This window comes from Solea senegalensis, linkage group LG16 (genome assembly GCF_019176455.1).
Source record: "Solea senegalensis isolate Sse05_10M linkage group LG16, IFAPA_SoseM_1, whole genome shotgun sequence".
In the NCBI taxonomy this organism is placed as follows: domain Eukaryota; kingdom Metazoa; phylum Chordata; class Actinopteri; order Pleuronectiformes; family Soleidae; genus Solea; species Solea senegalensis.
Genome location: NC_058036.1, coordinates 1,548,258 through 1,571,575, shown reverse-complemented (window position 1 = coordinate 1,571,575; position 23,318 = coordinate 1,548,258). Strand labels below are relative to the sequence as shown.

Below are 23,318 nucleotides of genomic sequence, written 5' to 3'. Positions count from 1 at the left end.
ATGAATGTAGCCTATTATTTTCTTTTTTTTAGTTGTTGTTCAGTAGTAGTTTTAGTAGTTGTTTCACTGGTAGTTTAGTAGTAGTTTTGGTAGTAGGCCTTTAGTAGTTGTTATCTTAGTAGTTTCTGTGAGCAGTGGGCAGACGTGGACGCGATTGGAGGAAGTAACTCAAAGGCGGAGCCACTTTTTGATTGACAGCGTTGCAGACACAAACACGACAGCGGAGCCTCAGTCCTGTCCTATTGTCGTCGGTCTGTGGACAAACAGCTGCTCGTTGTGTGTTATTAACTCTGTGATATAGATCCTTTTCATGTGTTCATATACACTGTCAATAAAAACACTATTTTAGCATAACTATCACGGTTCCTTGTTCTCGTTGTTCGTTCGCAGACGTCCTGTAAGAATTTATGTCTAAATAGATGAAATGAGCTTCAGCTGTTTGTGGCGATGATGCCGTTTAGTGCCACATCAGCATTTCCTCTCACCTCTGTTGTCTTTGACCACTTTGTCTCCTTCTCTTACTCTGTGTTGCAGGTTGAGAGGAGGAAAAAAAAAAAGCTTCTGTGACCTAAAAACACACACAGAGCACATGACTCCTGAAGGTGACTCTCTCTCCGTGGCGTGGCACAATGATGGGCTGCCCCCTGCAGTTCAGCCTCATCATGTTCACCAGACACTGCACTGCGTTACATCCTGGAAACCACAGACGTGAGAGCTCCAAGTGTTTTCACTGCGGAAAAAAAAAATGGCATCTTACTCCAGATCTTATGGACGTGAATAAAATATGACAGTGGATCTCTCAGCCTGTAGGAGACATAAAAAATTCAGTGCAACTATTCCTGCTGTTAGGTAACTCCCCTCACTCTTCCTGCAGCTGCTGCCGTACTTTGCCCCTTCCTCAGATCGACGCTGCAAACTCATCAGTGAAGTGCAGATGTAGAAACGTGGGAGTGGAGACACGCGGCCATCAGAGGGCACCGACTGCGGAGGCGTGAGTAATCCCTGCTGTTGCTGTGGCAACCGGCCACACCATCGCCATCTGGTGCAGATGGATGGATCCATACATGTGCAAACGCCTCACCGAAAACGCTCACCTCATAAAATCGGCGTCCGCTTAAGTCGCTCAATCCCCCTGCACCAAAGTGCATCGAGAAAACTGTCGATTTTACATCACAGCACACAGGAGTTGTTGATGCGCTGCTGCCCCCGCAGGCTAAAAATGACAATCTTCTCAATGGACTTTGGTGCAGGAGAGTAAGAAAAGTCTGTTTAACATAAAATGAACCGAGTGACCGCTCTTCAAAGAATGTAAACCAGTGAGTTTGTCACAGGGCAGAGCAGAGGAAAAAATGAGTCTCCAGCTGTGGTTCTGCATGAGCTGGAGCTGAGTGTATATGTGGTGTGTGTTTTTCCAGCAGAACTCTCCACACAGTTACAACAGTTCCAGCAGTTACAGCAGACAGATGGACCTCAGACCTCAGCCAGGATCTCCAGTTCAGTCAGAGGCTCCTCCTCGTATCCTCCCCTGACCTCTGGACATGACCTTTAAATTTAGCTGAAGAGACAAGAGACTCGTCTTCAACTTTTACAGATATTTGACTTTGTCTCGTGTGAGAAATGTGAGCTGGAAATGACTCACGGCTCAAAACAACTAATGTGTTCCAGACCTTCATGACCCAAGATATGAACGGTGTGAAGTGGGAGTCACCACCGAGTTAAACACATTCTAGCTGAAAACTATGAGGAAACATTAACCAAAACCTATCTGGGGCTATTGATAGTTAGTAATACTAGTCAATAACAACACCCTACACCAGGGGTTTCAAACTAAAATGACCTGGGGGCTCTTTATTATTATTATTATTAGTAGTAGTAATAATAACAACAATAATAATAATAATAATAATGTATATTAAAACAACAAAAAAAGCGCTATGGCTAAAGCTACCTGTAAGGCACTGAAGCTAAAACGCAAACTGGCAAAGCTATTGCTAAACTGTAAAGCTTAAGCTAAATGGTGGCTATTCTCATAGCAATACTAGTCAATAACAACACCCTACACCAGGGGTTTCAAACTAAAATGACCTGGGGGCTCTTTGTTATTATTATTATTAGTAATAATAACAATAATAATAATAATAATAATGTATATTAAAACAACAAAAAAAGCGCTATGGCTAAAGATACCTGTAAGGCCCTGAAGCTAAAACGCAAACTGGCAAAGCTATTGCTAAACTGTAAAGCTTAAGCTAAATGGTGGCTATTCTCATAGCAATACTAGTCAATAACAACACCCTACACCAGGGGTTTCAAACTAAAATGACCTGGGGGCTAGTTAGGAGTCTAGTTTGGTCAGTTGGGGGCCGGTCAGGTGTAAAAAAGTCATTGAAATGATAATATTTATAATGATATTTCAAAATAAAAGTGTTTGAGACCCCTGCTCTACACGTAGCAACACGTACAAGGATTAAAACAGAACATTTTAATGTAAAAATAAATAAAAACTGACACACGTCTGTCTTTATCTGTATATTTGTTCTCACTCAAACATAATATAATCCCAGTAAATTATAATTTCCTTCTCTTAGTTTAAAGAATGTCTCTCATGTTTTAGAACATACAATATCTGGCAATTTTAAACATGAAAGATCCCATGAAAAACTGCTGAGTGCATTTCTTATTATTATTCAAATTGCTCTAAACTCTCGAAGTTTAATTGCAGGATGTAAGTTTGTTTTATACAAGTGTTTCCCCTTATGTCAGCACAGTGTGAAATATGAGACTGTTTTTATTCTCACATAAGATATGGAATCACAAAGTGCTTCACAGGACGATAAAGTCAAATAGATCTGACCTGCTGACCTCAGATTTAAATTTAAAACAGGCAAAAAGACGTGAACACTCTAATACTCATCTCACTTTCAACCTCAAACACAAGCCGTTTCAGTTTAGAAATATTACAGGAGATGGATTCAATAAATCCTTTGTGCAGAGGTGAAAAGAGAAAAAAACTAAAGTGAGTGAATGAATGAATGGATGAATGGATGACTCAGCTCAGGTCGTCGTCCTTGTTTCTGCCTCACAGGTCAAAGCCATTAAAACCCACTATTTATGTCTGCTGCTGCTGCTACAGCTCACACTCGTGGACCCGGGGAAGAAGAAGAAGCTGGAGGAGAATTACATAACACTCCTCCTCCTCCTCCTCCTCCTCCTCCTCCTCCTCCTCTGCTGTGTTTCTGCAGCACTGCACAGCTGACAACAGCAGGGAGGGAACCAGCTGCTGCTGCTGCTGCTGTCATGACATAACAGTCACATTCAAACTCTTCATCCTCCTCCATTTTACCTCTCAGGAGCTCAGTGCAGTCTCGCTGTGACTGTTACAGACATCCACCGTGTTTATTAATAGTATTTCATTATCCTCCTCCTCCTCCTCCTCAGTCTCTTCTGCCTCTGCTGACTCATCCTCATGGTCCTCATGTTCCCCATGTTCCCCATGTTCCTCTCCCCCATGGTCCTCATGTTCCCCATGGTCCTGTTCCCTCATGTTCCCCCATGATGTCTCATGTTCCCCATGTGGTCCTCCTCATGGTCCCTCATGTTCCCCATGTTCCCCCATGTCCCCATGTTCCCCCCTCATGTTCCCCATGGTCCCTCATGTTCCCATGTTCCCCATGTTCCCCATGTTCCCCCCCATGTTCCTCATGTCCCCATGTTCCTCATGTTCCCCATGTTCCTCATGTTCCCCATGTTCCCCATGGTCCTCATGTTCCCCCATGTTCCTCATGGTCCCTCATGTTCCCCATGTTCTTCATGTTCCCCATGTTTCATGTTCCCCCATGTTCCTCATGGTCCCTCGGGTCCTCATGTTCCCCATGTTCCCCATGTTCCTCATGTTCCCCATGTTCCTCATGGTCCTTGTGTTCCCCATGTTCCCCCATGTTCCCTCATATTCCTCTTATTCCTCTTATTCCCATGTTCCCCATGTTCCCCATGTTCCCCATGTTCCTCATGTTCCTCATGGTCCTCGTGTTCCCCATGTTCCCCATGTTCCTCATCACTCACAGCTCAGTAAATAAACTCCCTCCGTCTCCACGTGTTTGTCCTTCATCGCGCTGTGCAGCCGAGCCATCTGCCTCTCATTCGCGTCACGAGTAAATGTTGTGATATGTTGACATAAAACAACCGTCTATGTGAGATTAGTTGTGAGATTATAATCCCGAGGTTGAAAATGACCTTGCTCCATGTTGTTGTGACTCTGGTTTATGTCAGCGTGTTCCTCCTTTTCTTAAAGACGAGGTCAAAACTGTCAATCACACAAGATAATCTTTCAAATTTACATAAGCTATGTGTGGCTACAGTTAGCAAGACATAGCTACTTTTTGATTGGTTTGGTTTCATTTCTGCTCAATATTCCAAATAATAATAATAATGATAATAATATATATTACTTTCAACAAATCTGTATTCTTTATAAAAAGGTGACCCAAAGCTAAAGCTAACTGCTAAACTATTGTTGGCTACATGGTTTGTTTTAGCTAGTTCCTCCTTTTCTTTAAGTCATGGTCAAAACGGTCAATTATACTAAATCATTTTTAAAAATTTGAGATCTTCAGGATAAGACTGTTATAAAGCTAACAGTGACAAAGCTAAAAGTAAGCTATGTGTTGTTGAGTAAATGCTGCAAAGCTATGGCTAAAGCTAACTGTAAGGCCCTAAAGCTAAAACACAAACTTTGGCAAAGCTATTGCTAAATTGTAAAGCTTAAGCTAATTGGTTGCTATTCACATAGCATCTACCATTGTCGAGCACTGTTAGCTAACTTCTCCTTCTGAATTATTTGTTGTTTATTTTTTACCGAAACTATTTCCTAGCAAAAAAACCTACTGGCCAAGTTATAGATGAGGCTAGTTGTTAGCCACTGTTAGCTTCAAGTCCTCTTCTGATTTATTGTTTTTTAACCACCAAAAGTTACATAAATATCTGAGGAAGAAAATCTGGCGTTAAGTCTAAAGCTAAAGTTCTTGCAAATGTTCTCAATGCTAAATATTAGCTTCAACTTGAAGATGTAATGATTTTCTGTATCATATTTATTAAAGTTTTTATCTTTTAGGTTCATATTTCACTCTTTTTGATGAACAAAATAAGATAACTGAATATATGTGACTTTTTTGGGCTTGAAATGAATTTATTATTTGAGAAAATAACAATTAATGGCAGCTGTCATTATGTGTTTGGTTTATTTTATCTTCCAGGTATTTGGATCTTGGCACCTGCATCTGTAAAGAGCTGCATTTCCCATGAGCACTTGCATGACAGCACAGGTGTTCTGTGTTTGCTCTAATTGCCAAAGAGATTTTAGTGTCAAACATTTGCTCCAAAGAAAGAAAGTGTTTAAACACTGATTTAACCGGATTTTACTCTGGCTGCTGCTTCATCACCGTCGTTCACAGTGAGTACATTTCTCCTCAGATCATTTTATCAGCACATTACCAACATGTTTACTTTAATGACTTAAAAACATCATAATCAGTGTCTTTATATGAACAATTCATGAGCTTGTTTGCCTACAAACGGAGGTTATTGTACGTTTAAATCATTCATTTACTTATTATAAGTTATTTTTGTGTGCAATGAGATTAAAATACATCCAGTCAATGTCAGATCTGAGTAGATGCAGAGAAATTATATAAAATTTTGTTGTAAATGTGACTTTATTTAATATATAGACTCAAATCTGCCTGACGTACAAAGAGATAAGTGACTCTTCTGCTTAAACATCATTGATATTGGCTTTTTTTAAGATACAAAATTATTCCTTTGCGAGTTTTAAAACCACGTTTCCAACATTTTCAGGAATTTCTTGATAATCCGTATTAAATTCATGAAGAAATCAAGCACATGGAGTAACATATGGTGGATTAGGTCGGATTAAGTTTATGCTGTGTTACAATGATGACAGCGTTTCATAGACACTGTGTCTTCAGAGTTCGCAGAGTTACGAAAAATCTACTGCGTTGATTTTTTTTTAGCGATAACTCGGTGAAATGGGCGGGGTCTGAAACAGGACAAGAATGTATTAAAATCTGGATTAAACATCACTGATATTGGCTTTTTATATACATATAAAAATGTCCTTTGTGATTTATAACGTCGGTGTTTTATAGACACAAGTTTATTCATAAACACTGAATTGGACACAAAATAAAAACCTTCATAAAATCTGCTGAGGTGAAACAGTCGATGCTGTGTTTTATAACATCACTGTGGCTTATGTAATCTCTATAGCACTGTGTGTGTGCGTGCGCGAGAGTGTGTGTGTAAATATATGGTGTGTATGTGAGAGTGTGTATATATGTACATACACACACTCTTCTGAGCTGAGCATGTAGTGCCCTCTGGTGGCCGTACAAGGAACAGAACGTGATGAAAATTGCAGAAGTGTCTCCCTAAAATAAGTAAATGTGTAAAAATGTCATCTAACAAGCGACAACGTGAAAATCCTGTTTAAAAACGTATTAAATCGTGTGATTATTACCCGTAATTTCTACATTTTAAAGAGAGAAGAAGAACAAGAGAAAATAATACATTTATAAATGCAGCACTTTGCCATGTAATTTGGATATTTTTGCATATTTTACATTCAAGCACCAATTTTCTGTTAAACCTCCAATTGTTTTTGTTTGTTCCGCTTCAAAGATGCCTCTATTTTGTGAGTGAGTTTATGATGCACACAATAAGTTTCACGCAGCACTCCGCGGTCAAATTCCGCGGTACGTTTCCTTAAGAGTTCGCCATCACTACCTCCAATAAGTGTGGGTTCATCTGTAAGTTTGTCCTTCTGTTAGCAACTTCCCGTCTACGTTTTTTTTATCGGATCAATCGGAGTTTTTCGTGGCGCAAAGGTGATCACCCAAGTATGTTCCCGTTCAATTTTGGTAAGAATCTGCCCACTCATGACGCCACAAAAATTGTCCGATTTTCAAGAAATCCCCATCTCTTATAAATGGGTAAAACTGTCTAACAATTTTAAAATACTTCAGTGAAACGTCGTTGGATTTTAACGAAATTTGGTACATGTATGCCGGATCAGACGCTCTACCATCAGACCAAGTTTCTTCCGGATCTAATCCAGATTACAGATTTGGCGTCAATTTAAATGTGACATGGTTCAGGTCCATTGAACAAGTTCAGATGTGTTTGTCAGACGGTGACGACTATAATCAGATAAAGTTCTATACTAATTATAATAATGATAAGAAGAAGAAGACACAGATGTCGACACACTGTCTTTATTTTGCAGTGGGAATACAAATTGAAAACACAACCATTCATTCACGTCACACATTCACACACAAACGTCTGTTTTCTGTCTCACTGTGCTTTTTTTTACAAGTGCGTCTCGGAGGAGAAACAACGGCAAAAAGCTCGTAGTCACAATCGCTGCAGTTAAAAGGCGACTTTTGGAAAAGTGAGGGAAATGGAAAAAAAAAAAGTTTTCAATGAATAAAAAAACCAACAGTGATTGAAGAGCAGTCGTTAAACTCAGTATCGTCAATAATGAGAGAATGATTTGTTTGTATCGTAAATAAAACGCAGTTAAAATGTTGCGGTTAGCGTTCAATCACCGCAGCCAGCTGCTGATATTTGACTTTTAAGCCATGCCCAGAATAAGAGGGGGTGTGGCCAAAAACATTGGTCTCGCCTTACAAATACGCGATACTACTGTAAACAAAAATATCACAAACACTTGTTTAACTTCATAATCTATAATCTCACTGTATTAAGATTAGAAAACCTTTTTTTAAAAAACAACAACAAAAGAAATGTAACATTTTCTAAACAATTCTTTCAACATGTTTTGTAGATTTCTCCATAATCCTCAGATTATTCCGTTTAAAAACAAATCAAATCAATTGGAGTGTTTTCTAGTTTTCGTAATGTTATAATTATTACAATATGTTAAAAATGATCTAAAATAAAACACGCACACGCGTCTTCTCACTGTTATAAACTAATCAGATTACACGTACTGATACTAGTGGGATTAAAAGTGTTATTTTCAAAATAAAAATCCTGTCTTTGTTGCTAAAACATTAATCCTAATTTCACAGCAGCCTGAAATACTGTTTGACTTAATCTGCAGGAGAAAAACTAAACATGTTTAGACAGAAAAACTTCTTTAAAAACCAACCAAACTGTATATTTTCACACAGATTTATATTTTACTCATTTGAGAGATGAATTATGACGCTGACTTTTTCTTCATTGATAATCTGCAGATTAAAGAGTTTAAAGGTGTTTTGCTGCCTTCTGTAAACGCACAAATATCAACGCAACAAAAATAAAAAATGCTAAAGAAAAAATCTGGTTTGACGAGAGCTTCAAAAAATAAAGACATTTGTTTTTAGTTTGAATAAAATACTGAATGATTGTGTTTTCTAGTCTGGATTTAGTTTTTGTTTTCTTTCAAATGTGTGAGTTTTTCTTTCATTTAAAAGCAGAACGAGTGAGTCTGTGGTGAGTAAAGTCAAATAAAATTTCAAGCAGCATATTGACGGCCATAATATACACACGTTTCTCAGGAATAATGATAATAATGATAATAATAATACCTAGTTTCTCCATGTTCTCACACAGTTTTTAGTAAAAACCCCGACTTTCCCCTCGCGTCCTCTTCATCTTTTTGTGTCTGAAGTGTAAATCTGTATTTCCACGATAAAGAGCAGCCACTTAAATTTCAAAATAAAATAAAAACAACAGCAGAGGCTTCGAGAGACAGAAAAAAACCCTTTTTTTTTCTTCAGTCTCAAACACTTGTGATGAATAATTCAGGTGGAAGTGTTCATGTTCAGAGACACAGTCAATATATGTTTATATATCATACATATACACATATATACTGTATATGTGTGTGTGTGTGTATTTTACAGGATAGAAAAAGGAGCGTGTGAAGTGAAAGGTGTGTCACGTTGGTTTAGTCTGAGGGAGATTACAGTTTCTGATCAGATCAGTTTTTAATCTGATTTTATCATCGTGAGTCATTTGCACAAAACAACGAGGCAGAAGCTGCTTCTCTCACACACACACACACACACTAATGCTGCCGCCATATTGGTCCAGGCGAGAGGTTAAACCGATGTTAATGAAGCCGATATTTGTCTTGTTTCCGCGTTCTCGGGTCAGCTGTTACACGATAACAGTCGGTAAACGTCGCAGTGTTTGAACACTGGCAGCCATTTTGGAGACGTTCCCAATTCCGCCTACAAATGGAACGTAGCACAAAAATAATCTGCGTTGGCCAACGATTATTTCTTGACCGGGCACATTTTTCTCTCAGATTTGTTCTTGATAAAAATAATGTTTTGGCCGTTTTGAGTATTTAATCTTTTTTATTGAAAATACTGTATGTAACTGATACATCGGGTCGACGTCCAGTCCAGACTGTAAATAAACAGTGTAGTGGTGGTTTTTGTGGATAAAGTGTGTGTGTGTGTGTGTGAGGTGTTTGTTTTTGTTCGGGATCTAAAATATTTGAGCTATTCCAGCTTTGAGGAAACGTGTTTCTTGAGTAACTATGACGACGACCAGAAAATGAACTGTGATGTGTCACGGCAACAATTCATCAACTAATCCGTTAATAATACATGAGTGAATTAATCCCCGGCTATTTTGGTTTGAAAGTTTAATTTATAAGATTATTTATAAAATAAGAACAGCAGGGCTGAGTCTGACCATTATTTTCATAATATTTTCTATTATCGTTTGGTCCATTTGGTCTTGTTTTTGTCCACTAACCAAAACAATTCATAATTGTAATGATTATCTTTGTTTTATGGAACAAATGAACCAAAACATTCACCTTTATGAAGCTGAAACAACAGAAAACGTGTCTTAATGAACTAAAATGAATCAATTATCTGTAACAGTACTTTTGGACATCATTTAATGAACTAAATGAATAGTCAAAGACATGAGTTCTAGATCATAGCTGCTTTAGCGTCAAATCGTGCGCTTTTAATTTGAAAATGTCCGGCATCAATTTTAAGTCAAAGGTCAAATGTGCGGCCGCTGTCACTCAGGAAGACACACCCACTCACCACCGCAACATAATAATCCTAATCCCTGATATTTTAGTCTCTTCTGTGACCCGATTAGCATCACATGGGCGTATCTGTCCATGGGCGTGTCTTCCCGAGTGGCTGTGGCTACAGTTGTACGCCATTTTGTGGTGTCATCAGGAAGCAGTTCATTATTCTGTGTTGCTATTGTTGTTGTGTGAGTTACCATAGTGACACCGTTTCTTTCTTTTTTTAAAAATACTGACGTGAAAAAAAGGGTGGACTTTGTGACGAGTAGTGCAAATAATTAGCGGCGATATCTGCCAAGGTGCTGCTCTGTTTTAAAAACACATTCGGCGCTCGAGTCTCCTCGTTCTTGTGCAAAAAAAACACAAAAAAAGAAGAGTGGCTGCTCGCTCTTTGTTCAGTCACTACTTTTACACAAAGGGAAAATAAAGGCACAGAGATTTGGATTCTTCTCTCACTGACTCCAGCAACAGCAGCAGCAGCAGCAGCAGCAGCAGCAGCAGCAGCAGCAGCTCTGCCAGGTTTCTAGAAAGCTCTGTCGACTGCCATCACCATCAGCGCTCGCTACCACACAGGACCCCGACTGTCAGCCCCGGGAGCTTCAGCCTTCATGTGTCAGTCAGTGAATATCAGAGACTCAGACTCACTCTTCCACTCGTGTCAGTACAAAGCAGCGGGAAGAAACGAAAACCTGAAGCAGCAGCAGCAGCAGCAGCACAACAAAAGAAAAAAAACTTCTCCTCCTCAGTCTGTGATCCATTTATAGACAAACGCAATCACACGGAGTCACAACAACAACAACGTCTGGAAACATACGACAGACTGACGGCTCCACGAGCAGCCAACACAAACACAAGAGCTCACCTCGGCCAACTTCACCAGTGCTTCTGTGAAGACACTTGACCACAACAGCTGTGGGCTCAGGTGGGATTATGACCATCTCACCACCAGAGCTGTGGTTTCTGGTGAGATTATGACCATTTTGACCACAACAGCGTTAGTGTCAGGTGAGATTATGACTATTTTGACCACGACAGCCTTAGTGCGAGGTGAGATTATGACTATTTTGACCACAACACCTGTGATTCTAGGTGAGATTATGACCATTTTGACTGTGATTCTAGGTGAGATTATGACCATTTTGACCACAACAGCCTTAGTGTCAGGTGAGACTATGACAATTTTGACCACGACAGCTGTGATTATAGGTGAGATTATGACCATTTGAACGTAGGCAGCAGTGGCAGCAGTGGATCAACAGCTCCTGTGTTAGATGATGTAAAATCACTGATTTTCTCTATGGACTTTGGTGTGGGCGAGTGAGTGCTTTACAAACGTCTGTTAGAAAACAGCGAGATTAAACCAGTGAATGTTTTCTTTAGCTCGATCTGGGTGCACTCAGCATTGACTGTGTCACTTTAATGTCTCGTATTTTTGAGTAGATATTACAATCTGGACAAAGCTCTGTTGTCACGGTCAAAGTGGACAGACTTCTCTCACCGATGAGGTCACTGTTCAAACTCACAACGACCGTCTCCGTTAGCAACTGACACTCAAATTAACCAGGAAAGATGGAAAAGCCACTGTGAAGCAATCAATCAGGCTCAAGCAATCGATCAATAATGAGCGCAGTCAGGAGGAAATGACCAGCAGGGATTGTTTGGTGCTCTGGCAGCAGGTTCAACAAGTGCACACGCGCACACACGCGCACACACACGCACACACACACACAAACACGACGAAGACGATACACATACACACGCACACACGGACGTTTAAGATGAAAATCCTCCAAACGCTCACAAAAATAGAGTCTCACAAAAGGAGTTCTGTGTTGACTTCTCGGCAGGGTCGGCCACGACTATCACTAAAGATGACAGAAAAGCGCTGCTGCAGTGCATTCTGGGGGTTTGAGTCCGTATTTACAGCCCATGGAATGATAACGTAGCAGTTTGTTTTTTTTCTTTATTTACACACATTATCAGCTCCTCGTTCGTTCCTGCAGCCACGTCCCACTCGTCAATACTCCCACTCGTCCGTCTTCATGTCCAGGTAGTTGAGAATGTTCTGGGCGAACTTCACCGCCTGCTTGCGCGCCACCTTGGTGCTCTCGTCGCCCTGCGGGTCCACGGCGTCCAGCTTCAGCAGCTGTTTGGTCAGCAGCTCCTCCAGGATCATGTAGCTCTTGTCCACGCGCTTGCCGTCGAAGCCCAGCACCTGAGCCTGCAGGTCCGAGAGGCTCCCCAGGACCTGCCACACGGCCCGGTGGGACGGGTGCTCGCTGGGGCCCGGCTGGCGGCGGGCCAGGGCCTCGCGGAGGTCCAGGAAGGTGATGGCGGCTTGGACCTCCACCACGGCGCGGCGCCGGGCCTCTCGGATGCACGGGTTCTTGGCCGTGTCCACCTGGTCCAGGTGCGTGAGGAGGCTCTGCAGCTCGGCTTTGGGTCTGAAGCTGAGGTCGCCCATGGCGCAGTGTCGCAGGATGCCCTCTCGCAGGTGGGAGACGTGAGCTCGCACGGACTCGATCTCACGGATGGAGTTGTTCTGCGCCAAGTCATATCTATAGAAACAACAAAAACAAACATACCATTTACTTCAAAATAAAACAACAAATAAAACATTTTATTAGGAGAATTAAGGGCCCGTCCACACAAAACAAGTTTGTTTTTTGGAAATGAGTCCAAAAGTGGAAGAAATCCCCAAATGCCACCGTTGCCTTTTCATTTATCGGTGAGCTAAAAGTAGCGAGCTAGTCTCACTTAATCCTGACATTTGAATATCCTGAACGACTAGCACGTTTTTTACACAGGAAAAAATTGTTGTTTCTGTCTCTCCACTTTAATTTCCCTTTATTTTATCTCCATGGAAGAAGTTTTAAAATGAGGGAGTTCAGGATTTGAAGATGGAGAACCACAAGGTTCCATCTTAGGCCCCATTTTATTCTTATTCAATACTTTTCTATGGCTTTTATTTTTTTACACACACACACACACACACACACACACTATATGTATATATGTATATATATAACTTTTATAAGTTACTTGAAGAGGCCTTAAAGGGAAAGTTCAGGAAGTTTGTAAACCACTCACTCCCCTACAAAAACTCTGATTTGAGGCTCCATCAGTAAAAGTTTGTGATAATTTAATCTAAACTGATCAGACTGTATTAGGAATGGCCGTAGCATGATTCACAACACCATTCGCTGTGTTTGAGGTGAGAATGGTAACGTCATCATAACGTGAGCTTGTGTGAAAAGCCCGTGCTGCTGAGTAAACAGGGAATTGAACCACCTAACATCTCACTGAGCTGTGCTGTGATGGTGCAGTGAGTGACGGAGAGGATGTCTGCAGCGTGACGCTTCAAAGCAGCAGCTGTGACGGGCTGAGGTGGGGGAAAAAAATCACAATAAAAGGCAACCGCCAAAATAAAAGCACAGCAAATGTAAGGTAAGCTCAGGATTCAGCGGTGAGGAAAAACGGCAGTTTAATTTATTCTGGCAGTTCTGACAATGAACACAGAAAACTTTTTATTTCATTCATATTTGGTTTTAAAGGTGGACAGACAAATAAAAACTAGTCAAACCAATGAATCGATGATCAGAATAGTCGATGGTTGATTTAGTTTCATTAATTCAAATGAGACTGCAGATTAATCACTAGTAAAATCCCGCCTTCTTCTCTTCTTACCTGCGCGTGTCGTCTCCTTCTCCCTCCAGGTCCAGGTGCTTCAACAGCCCGTTTATCTCCTCCACAACCTGTTTCCTGTAATTTCTGATGGCTCCATTTCCGGAAACATCCAGAGCGTCCAGCTCCACCTGCATCTCCGTCAGGATGCGTGACAGGTGAGCACAGCTGTCCCTCCCGCTCAGGCCCATCAGCAGCGCCACCAGCTGACCGCGGGCCACGCTCACCTTCACCATCACCTGGTTGATGCGGTTCACGGCCTCGTGGGTTTCCCCGGACAGCGGCAGGGAGAGGGTCTGCTGCTGCGTGCGCCCCTCGATCACGTCCTGCACCGCACACAGCCGCGTCAGCGCCCGGTAACGTGCTTTGCGGAGCGGCACCCTCCCCTCAGTCTTCACCTGGGTGAGCCTCAGCACGAGCACCTGCAGTGCGTCCACCAGCTCGTCGTTGATTTCAGCTACACCGCCAGAGCGTTGAGGCGCCACTATGAGTTCGTCCACCAGGCGGCGCGCCTCAACGCTCAGCTCTTCAATGACCAGGCGGGACGGATGTGTGGCGTTCTCCTCCAGGTACCGGAGGAGCCCTTCCACCTCCTGCGCTGCCCTCTTCCGAGCTCCCTGCAGCTCCGGTTTGCCCTCCGTGTCCACCTGGTCCACCTCCAGCAGCAGCCGCGTCAGCTCCCGCTCCAGGCGCTTGTAGTCGCGGTCGTTCTGCAGGCCGCTGAAGGTGCACACCTGAGGCCCCAGAGACGCCACCTCCCTCTGCACCTCGTAGAGGCGCATCATGGCGGGGTGCTGTGGATTATACGGCTGCTGCTGCTGCTCCATGGGATGTTGCTGCTGCTGCTGCTGCGGGCCACCATGATCCATCCTTTTCCCGCCATCAAAGGGCTTCCCAAACAGGCTGGAGGAAAAAATAAAAAAGGAAAAAAGGAAGTTACAACAACAGGATCCGCAAATCAGAGCCAAGCTCAATCTCAGTGGAGCTGAGTCGGCAGAATGGATGAAAACTTGAAGTGTTTCGTGAATAGAACCTCACACTACATGCACTGACATTTACAACAGCTTTTAACTCGGCTGCTATTACATGTTCCTTCACATGTAAATAATGACACGGCAACTGGTGGAAAATCTTTCTCCACATCTCTAATGGGAAAAAAAACAAAACACACACTTACAACATGCGACGCTTTGAATTCTTTACAACAGCGTTTGTGTTCAATCTAGGATTACTTCCCGGTGTTATTAGGAATCCACAGATCCACTCAACCCTACACATTTTTGTCCAGACACTGTTGCCATGACATCAAAGCCAGAAATAGAATGTTTACATCTTTCAATTTCAATAAAAAAGAATGTTGAATAATAATATTCGGCCAATGCATCTGTCGCCATTAAAAACCATGAATGACAATTAATTTGGTCTATTTGAATGTTTTTGTAACATTACAACAGTTAGTAACTTTATGTTAATGCATGGGGTTACTTTTTTTTTACATTTAGTCATGTGTCTATTTGACGTTACACTGTCTTTTTGTTACATTTTGTCTCTCTGTGGTCACGTCTGTTTACTAATCTTTTATGAATTCCATGAATGACCACAATTGTTTTGGGTCATGGTTTTGTGACATAACATTTTGTCACTTTTTTATTGCGATGCATCCAGTATTTTAGTAACATTGGTAACAAACATGTTTCACAGACAGAAAGTTAGGCCTTTGCACAACATGCATGCATTTGCAGCCACAATACAAATCTGGAATCACAATTATTTCGTTCGGGGTGGTTGTGAGCAATTCCATATGGACCCAGTGTTGAGCTGGAGGCACCCAGTGGTGAAAGCTTCCTCCCTAAACACACCGTCCTTCCTCAGCTCCAGGCTCCTGCACAGATCTGCGCATTATGTCACCGCAGATAATAGCCTAAAAAACGCAGCATCACCACAGCAAACACCTCATCCTCCCTCTCCATCACCCTGAACTGAAGCACCTCCAGGAGCTGCATCCTTCCTCGCATCAGCAACATCATCATCATCTTCATCACTCCACACACACACGTTCTGCATGTGCACCATCCTCCTCCTCCTCATCATCACCACCTTCACCATAATCCTCACCTTTTCAAAACTCCGAACACATTCGCGCACATTTTTGACGAATGTCTGTTTCCATCAGCCACAGCAGGGCGGCTCCTGGAGGACAGTGGCATCCAGGTGAAATGATAATCCCCACGACCGCGGGGGAGAAGCAGGAGGAGGAGGAGGTTGATGCAGCTCCGCTCTGCTTCAGCACCAACTGCCTGGATGACGGACTGCGGTGCGGCTGGTGTCGCTGCCCGGTGTCGCCCCTCCCACACACACACACGCACATACATACATACACGCACACACACGCAGTGAGGCGCTTCCTCCAACTCAGTCTTTGCTTTAAATCAACTTCCTCTATAAATCCACACATTAACGAACCCCCTCAGATTATTTAAACGGGATTAAATGAGCCCGAACAGCAGAGAGACGTGAGCCGGTCCTTGCGACGCGCAGGCACTGCCGTGTGAACGCTATTGTCACCTGACTCTGCCCCACCTTCACCAAATAACTTCAACTCATCATTCTTTTTCAAGTCTTTATAACACCAACAGCACTTGTATCGCGTGTATTAATCCGCTCCTTACCTGCATAACCAGCGTACAGCCATGTGAACAGTAGCCGGAAAGTGCGCAGCTCCACCGTTTAACGCTAAACATTAGCTCACCTAGCTACCTTCTAGCTAGCGGTGACTTCGCTTGCTCGCGAGAGCAGCGAACTAACGCGGAGTTTCTCCCATTTTTTGCGTTATATTTTTGATTTAAGTGTATTTATCTGCGTAAAAGAACACCAATGATATAATAAATATTGAGCTAAATCACAATATTAATATATGCAATGGTAAAAACAAGATTTAACGTGTTTTTGTAAGAGATGATCTACTCGGCTGGTTCTCTGTGTTAAGTGTTGGTTGTCTAACAGTGGGTGCGCTCCATTTTGTCATCTCGCTGTTCCGTGTGTCACGTAGCACCAACACTAGGCTGTACTCAATGTATTTATTTATTATTTACTTATTTATTAAGCTTTTTTCCATTTAGTTAATTAATTCAGATACGTATATATCCTTGTATATTTTATTTCTAACGATTGTTTCGTGGATTTTATTTTGTTCTACGATGTAAGAAAGTTAATTGAAACGCCCCTGTCAATAACAACAACAGCAATTCGTGTCTATTATTTCTAATATCTTATTTATTACTCAGTAAAATATATGAATATTTATTTTCTCCATTGCCGTATTCGGAGAAAAAAAAAACATACTCGTCAAGCTGGGTTAATGTGTCGGGACGGTGAGGTGAGTTTTTTAAGCGCACCTATTTATTTTCTTCTGCCGGATTCACGTGACAGGAAGTCAGTCCGTTTGCTGTTTGTTTTTTTGGCTCTGCTGACAGAAGGACGTGAGCTCAATGTGAGCTGAAGTGTAGTTACGTGTGTGTTCGGTTCTGTTCGGGTTGTGTAACTGCGTTCTGTGTCAGTTTGTGTCGTCATGGATGTGAGGATGAGTTCAGTGGTAATGAAGAGTTTGACAACATGGCGGAATCTGAGGGCAAACGTGTCTTCAGCTGTAAAATGTCGCCTCTGCAGCAGCAGCAGCTGTGGACAGAGCAAACAACAGGACACGACTAACAACAAGGTTTGTTACACGACATGTTATTTATATATATATATATTTAACCTCGACCTTTGACCCATGACCACCTAAATCCAATCAGTTCATCCCTGAGAGATGAGATAAAACATCCGTTTGAAGAACACACTTTTTAATTCTTGTCACACACAGTGGTCAAACTCCAGACCTGCAGCCGACTCCACACACGACTGGATCGGTCCCCCGAACCCTCTGTCCAACCTGAGACCCATCGTCTACCACGTCCCCGAGAACGAGTCCCCGCTGCAGAGACGTCTGAGGACGCTGAGGCAGGAGACGGAGGACTGGAACCACCAGTTCTGGACCAAACAGAACTTCACCTTCAACAAGGTCCACGTGTCTCCTTCACACATTCATTCATTCATTCATTCATTCATACATTTATATATTTAAATATTTAGAAAACACGTTTGTTTGTGTCAAGTTTGTCCTCGTGGTGGGTGTTTGTTTCCTCGCTGTGCTGTTGCTTCACCAGCAGGGGGCATCATCACACAACAGGACTTAAAGCTTCACAACAAAGTGTTTATTATATTTTATTATAAAGTAATTAACTTGTTTCTTCCTTTTTACTTTGAAATTAAATGTTAAGCAGTTTTCAAAAATGTATAAAAAGTTCAAATAAGTGTCTTTCTTTCATTCTTTCTTACCTTGATCTTCTTTGTCCCTTTATTTCCTTCTTCATATTTGTTTGTTTGTTTTGTTTTGGAGATGAAACTTAATTTAAAAGCAGCTTTTTCATTTTTCAAAACACGTTTTTGTTTGTTTATTTGTTTTTGAAATTAAACTTGGATATTTTGGACATATTAACATAAAATCACTTGTTTTGTATGACATAACCTTTGTGTATCATATCAGAAAGACATCTTTCTTTTTATCTCTAGAATCGCTTGTGTAATGTCACATTTGTCCACTCTCTGCAGGAAAAACACGCTTTCATCACCTCACAGCTGAAGGAGAAAGGCTTGGGCGTGCGCGACGAGAACGGTGAGAACACACAAACTCGTGTAAAGAAAGAAAAAGTAAAGAGGATTCGTTTTTTTTCATCGCTGCAAAAAAAAACACACACAAAACAATATGGAAACACTGTTACACTTGTTTATTTCACGTCCCTGTGAAATAACCAACATTTAAATCACTTGACATTTGGAGAGTTTGGGGGCTTCCATGATGATTTTTGGTGGATTCATGGTGATTTAAATGTCCGTCTCTGTCCGTTAGGACGCCGTCGCTCCCTCGACTCGGAGGAAATGGCAAAGTTTTACAAGAACTTTCTGGACGAAAACAGAACGCGACATGCGAATTACAACAGGTGAGTTTGTTTTACGGCACAGCATGTGCCAGGGTGTCTGTCGCCGGGTGGGTGGAGCCGTGGGCTGTAAAACAATCTGTTTGTTTACTGATGAACAACATAAACATCACAGCTGCTCCTGCTTTAGTTTGATTTCTTTGGTCTCAAATTGGAATCAACCATAGAAGTTCACAGTTTTCTCGTCTCAGTCGATTTTAAATCTCTTATAAAAAGACAAAACTGTAATTTGTAAAGTGAAACACGTTTGTTTCGCCTCAAAACAAAAGATTTTCAGCTGCTTTCACTTTCATTTTAGAAACATTCAAGTTTGTGTCCAAAAATTGAATAACGGTGTTATTATGTGCATTGTTTTGTATTAGTTTGTGCCACTTTATTAGATACGCCTGCTCCGTCTGTTGCTATTTAATACGACAGTTTACTTTATGTTGGTTTTCAATGCGTATATGTCGATGGTTTATGTTTTGTGTCAAAGTAACAAACTAACGATGTTGTTCATCAAGTCCAGCTTCTGCTGGAAGTTGTTTAAAAGGAAATTGTGTACGGATGAATGTACTTGAACTAAAGCTGGTGTTTTTGTTTTATTTTATTGCTTTAACTTGAACATATTTACATGTTTAATTTGCTTTTTTGTCGCCCTTTTTCTTTTCATATTCAGGGAATGGTACAGAAGAAACTTCACCATCACTTTACTCATGGCTCGAGTCACTTTACGTAACATGTGGACAAACGTCAGACTCAAGAAAACCAGCTCTCCGTCTTCTTCTTCTTCCTCGTAATAAAACTCTTCAGCCACTCTGTGTGTGTGTGTGTGTGTGGTTTTTCTGCCCTGATTTAATTTAATTTACCAAGAATTAGAAAAGCACTCGCATCTAATTCCTCTCGACAGTTTGTTTCTCAGCAGGATTATGCAACAAAAAAAATCTGTTTCCACCTCATTTTATTTTTCAATTTCACGTCACGACATGAGCTTCCTTTCAACGGCTTCATTCATTTTTCAGGGAACAGCACATGAGTTATTCAGTCATTTTTCAGTATTTTTCATTCTATTGCCCCGGGGTTGATTCAGTTGAATCCCCTGAGCTTTTTACAGACTATTTCCACTTTTTACATAAGTGCATGGACAGAATTAAAGGCTCAGACAGAAGAGTTTCTACATTTCTAAGCTCCTTGTTTGTTATCTTGATGCAACTGATTCTTACACATTTTGCGTCAGTGAACATTATGGGATGTCGTACGGCATAAAGGCGGGGCCCCGCTCCTTTAGGAGATAGAAATGGAAAAATAAAAATATATATTAGTAAGTCATAATTAGGATGTATTATGACTTAGCATCTCAAAATTATGACAGTATATCGTAATTATGACTAAGTATCTCATAATAATAATTTAATATCTCACTCTCAAAAGTATCTCATAATTATGACTTATTATCTCATTCATTATTCATTATACTTTTGTGCGTCCATAAATAGATAATATGCAATTAACAAACAAATGAATTTGTTCATAAAATAAAAATCTGGCTGCTTTGCAGAAACCACAGCTTCCTCTTTCACCCGGACAGAGGTGACGTCATCATTAGCCAGTTGAGGGAGGAGGGGCGGGAGGGTCGCACCAGGTGACGCCATTTTCACGCAGCGTCAGTTAGTCAGTCAGTGACTGGACCACCGGGCTGTCATCTCCATGGGCGGCCACTCTGCGGCTTCTTCTCCCCCCACGAAGCCGCTCTCCCGTCGGCATTAGTTACTCGGAGCAGTCGCTGTCACGATGGAGCCGCTGGAGCTCAGACTGAAGAGCGGAGGTGAAGCTAAACGTGTAGCTTCGCAGCTCAGTGGACATCAGTGAACCGCGGCGGTCCATGCAGTGGATTCCTTCCCCAGTTTGGAAATAAAGTCATCATTGAATATTCGTATTCAAACATTTGAACACTGACAGTGAAGGAGCGGCGTCCCCACCTCTGATTTGTCGTGATTTTACCCGGGAGAAGGGACAAGGAAGCGGCGGAACAGTCCGGCTACACTGGCAACGGATGTCCTGAGAGAACGGTAAGAATGGGCTCCGTGTATTTCTTGGAGCGCTCTCTGACGCTAATTAGCCACTTTCTGACATTTTCTTATTGTGTAAACATGTTTTTTATTTATTTTTTATTAACACATATTTCAGTGAATACATTCTAAGTGGGGACACCGGTGTTGTGTGGAGAATCTTGCCTCCACACTCTCTCCTCTGCTGTGGCTGGTGTTTACGTTCGCTGCGGGAATTAGACGCTCGGAGCACCGGAACTGTCACCGCAGGGCTAACGCTGAGTTAGCACGGTGACAGGAATGAGTCCAGGCCAACTGGTTTTTCTGGTTCAGCCATATGTGCGTGAGAGGCTGGAGACCAGTGATGGGGTACGCGGGGAAATCACGCCTGTCAGCACGCTGGGAAAGTGCAAAAGGCATCGCGATATGATTCATTTAGTTTAACTTTTATTGATGTTCCATTTTTTCCCACATCTGTCAAGTAAGGCTCTAATGATATATATTTTTGTTTTCTAATAATTAGAAGTTTTGTGAGTTTTTTTTTAAAATTAGCTTCTCAAAACTGACATTCAACATTATTTAACATGTTTTGGAACTAAGAACTAATCAATTAATCGAAAACATAGTTGACAGGTTAATTGATTAGTTACAGCAAGGGATGAGCTGATACGATTCTCAGAATCGGTATCGGTTTCAAATCACTGGATCAGCAAGTAGATTTTATTTTATTTTTGCTTCATCTTTGCTTGAAATGCCCAATTCTAATATGGACAGTAATGTAGGGTTCTCAGTGTGTCGAGCTGAGAGGAGCAGCTTCAAAATGCATTCAAGAAAGCTCGTAAAATTTCATAATTTCTGGCCAAATGCTTGCTGCTGCTGCTGCTACTGCCACCTTCTGATAATCGATGAGAGTAGGCTGTCATTTAATACAATCACGAATAGGCACTTTATAGCAATTGTAATTACATATTGTTACATATAAATAAATAAATAAATACAAGGCCAGAAAAATGCTAGGTTTTTAAGATGTGATTTAAAAACATTATCGATTCTGCGAGCCCTATCTCCTCAGGCAGGAAGTTCAAGAGCCGAGGAGCCCTGATTGTACAGCGTCAACAACTGTAAACGTGTAGCTAGGGGCTGCCAGCGCCATACGTGCTGTAAAAGTCATCAATAAAATCTTAATATCACTTCTTAAATGTACAAGGAGCCAGTGAAGAGCAGCCAGGGCTGAGGTGATGTGACAATGTCTGTTAAAACCCATAATACCCATGTCCATCCCAAGTACTAACTAAAGTGCGTCCACTCACAGCTGCTCACGTCATGTGTACTCGTCCTCCCATATGTTGAAGGTACAGCGGTCGCGGGTGGCTGCAGCAGCTCCACAAACACTGTCGACGGTGAATGTGTCACGTGACGGTGGTCGTGGTCTGCTGGACGTCCTGGTCATTGACATTCAGGCCGGGTGAGGGCTCTGAAAGCTGCCTGTGTGCAGGGGACAGTGGGTCTCAGTGTGGGTGTCACAGACTGAGAGGTGTCCACAGCAGGGACCGTTTAGAGTTTTTGAAGTGTGGGTGTGTGAGTTACTGACATATTGTGAGCACTGACTTCGCTCAGCGTCATTTCTCTAACTGCACTCATTTGAGCCACTTAACTAAAGGCTCACCTATTAAATATATGCCCAGTTAACTCTTAGCTATTTTAATAATATGTTCGCTGCATTCTCTTGCCTCCGTAGAGAAAATCAGTGTTTTTAGCTCATGGCTACACAGGAGCTGCTGGTCTGCTGCTGCCTCGTGTGGTCACTTTGTGTAAATCTTTACAAAGGATTCTGAACACCAAAGTTACGAAACAACACATTTAAACTTTGTGATGGAGGCAGCAGTGGATCGACAACTCCTGTGTGCTGTGACGTAAAATCGATGATTTTCTCTATGGACTTTGGTGTGGGGAGAGTGAGTGGCTTAGAAAGTGAAAAGGCTGTTATTGGAGAGAATTAAGAAGTAAGATACTAAGTAGGCCTAGATTTGGTCAGGAGAGACTTTTGTAAAGTGGCTAAAATACTTATGTACGTATGTTTTTCCTTAATTGGGAGGTTGTGCTAAACGTGTTCTGGACTGTTCCAAAACATCTCCCGACTGCTCCCTTGCAAATATCTTGATTGTTTGGCTTCAGACCACAAACACATTTTAAATGTAACCCTCACAGAAGACACACATTCTGGCAAAGCTAATAATCCACGAAGACCAAAAATGTATGGGCTGTGGCTTCTTAAATTGTGTGGTCACACATGGGTTTGATGAAGGGCCTCTTTTGTGTCGCGCCTTTGTGTGCACGTATTATTATGATGAGCCTGAAGTGCATGACAACCCAGTGCAGTCTCTGTACTTGTGTGTGTTTTGTTTTTGTTTGCCCTTCCCTGAAGTATTTAATGTTTAATCCACCCAAAGGAGAGACTCTTGACAACCTGTGTGGCTCCGCCCC

At 41.8% G+C, this 23,318-nt stretch overlaps 3 protein-coding genes across 4 annotated transcripts in view; 2 read left to right on the top strand and 1 right to left on the bottom strand.

The window, feature by feature from the left end:
• Nucleotides 1–7,273: 7,273 nt before the first annotated feature.
• Nucleotides 7,274–16,771, bottom strand: bag5 (BCL2 associated athanogene 5). Of its 2 annotated transcripts, none has more exons than XM_044047341.1 (4): nt 16,441–16,771; nt 13,775–14,674; nt 11,199–12,645; nt 7,274–11,123 (listed from the first exon to the last, which is right to left on the bottom strand). In XM_044047341.1, the coding sequence occupies exons 1-3, from the start codon at nt 16,461–16,463 to the stop codon at nt 12,105–12,107; spliced, it is 1,464 nt and encodes a 487-aa protein (XP_043903276.1). In that variant the 5' UTR covers nt 16,464–16,771; the 3' UTR covers nt 7,274–11,123; nt 11,199–12,104. The 2 variants fall into 2 exon arrangements, with proteins under 2 accessions (XP_043903276.1, XP_043903275.1); XM_044047340.1 differs by lacking the exon at nt 16,441–16,771 and adding an exon at nt 15,887–16,432.
• Nucleotides 16,772–17,199: 428 nt separating this feature from the next.
• On the top strand, nt 17,200–19,607 carry LOC122782809 (cytochrome c oxidase assembly factor 8). The gene is made up of 5 exons (XM_044047342.1): nt 17,200–17,486; nt 17,634–17,831; nt 18,422–18,485; nt 18,720–18,810; nt 19,466–19,607. Exons 1-5 carry the CDS (start codon nt 17,340–17,342, stop codon nt 19,584–19,586), a joined length of 621 nt encoding a protein of 206 aa, XP_043903277.1. The 5' UTR covers nt 17,200–17,339; the 3' UTR covers nt 19,587–19,607.
• Nucleotides 19,608–20,422: 815 nt separating this feature from the next.
• Nucleotides 20,423–23,318, top strand: part of klc1a (kinesin light chain 1a) — a 36,550-nt gene continuing 33,654 nt past the window's right edge. The window contains exon 1 of the mRNA XM_044046861.1: nt 20,423–20,855. The gene's annotated coding sequence lies outside the window, so the exon portion shown is untranslated. The remainder of the gene's footprint in view (nt 20,856–23,318) is intronic.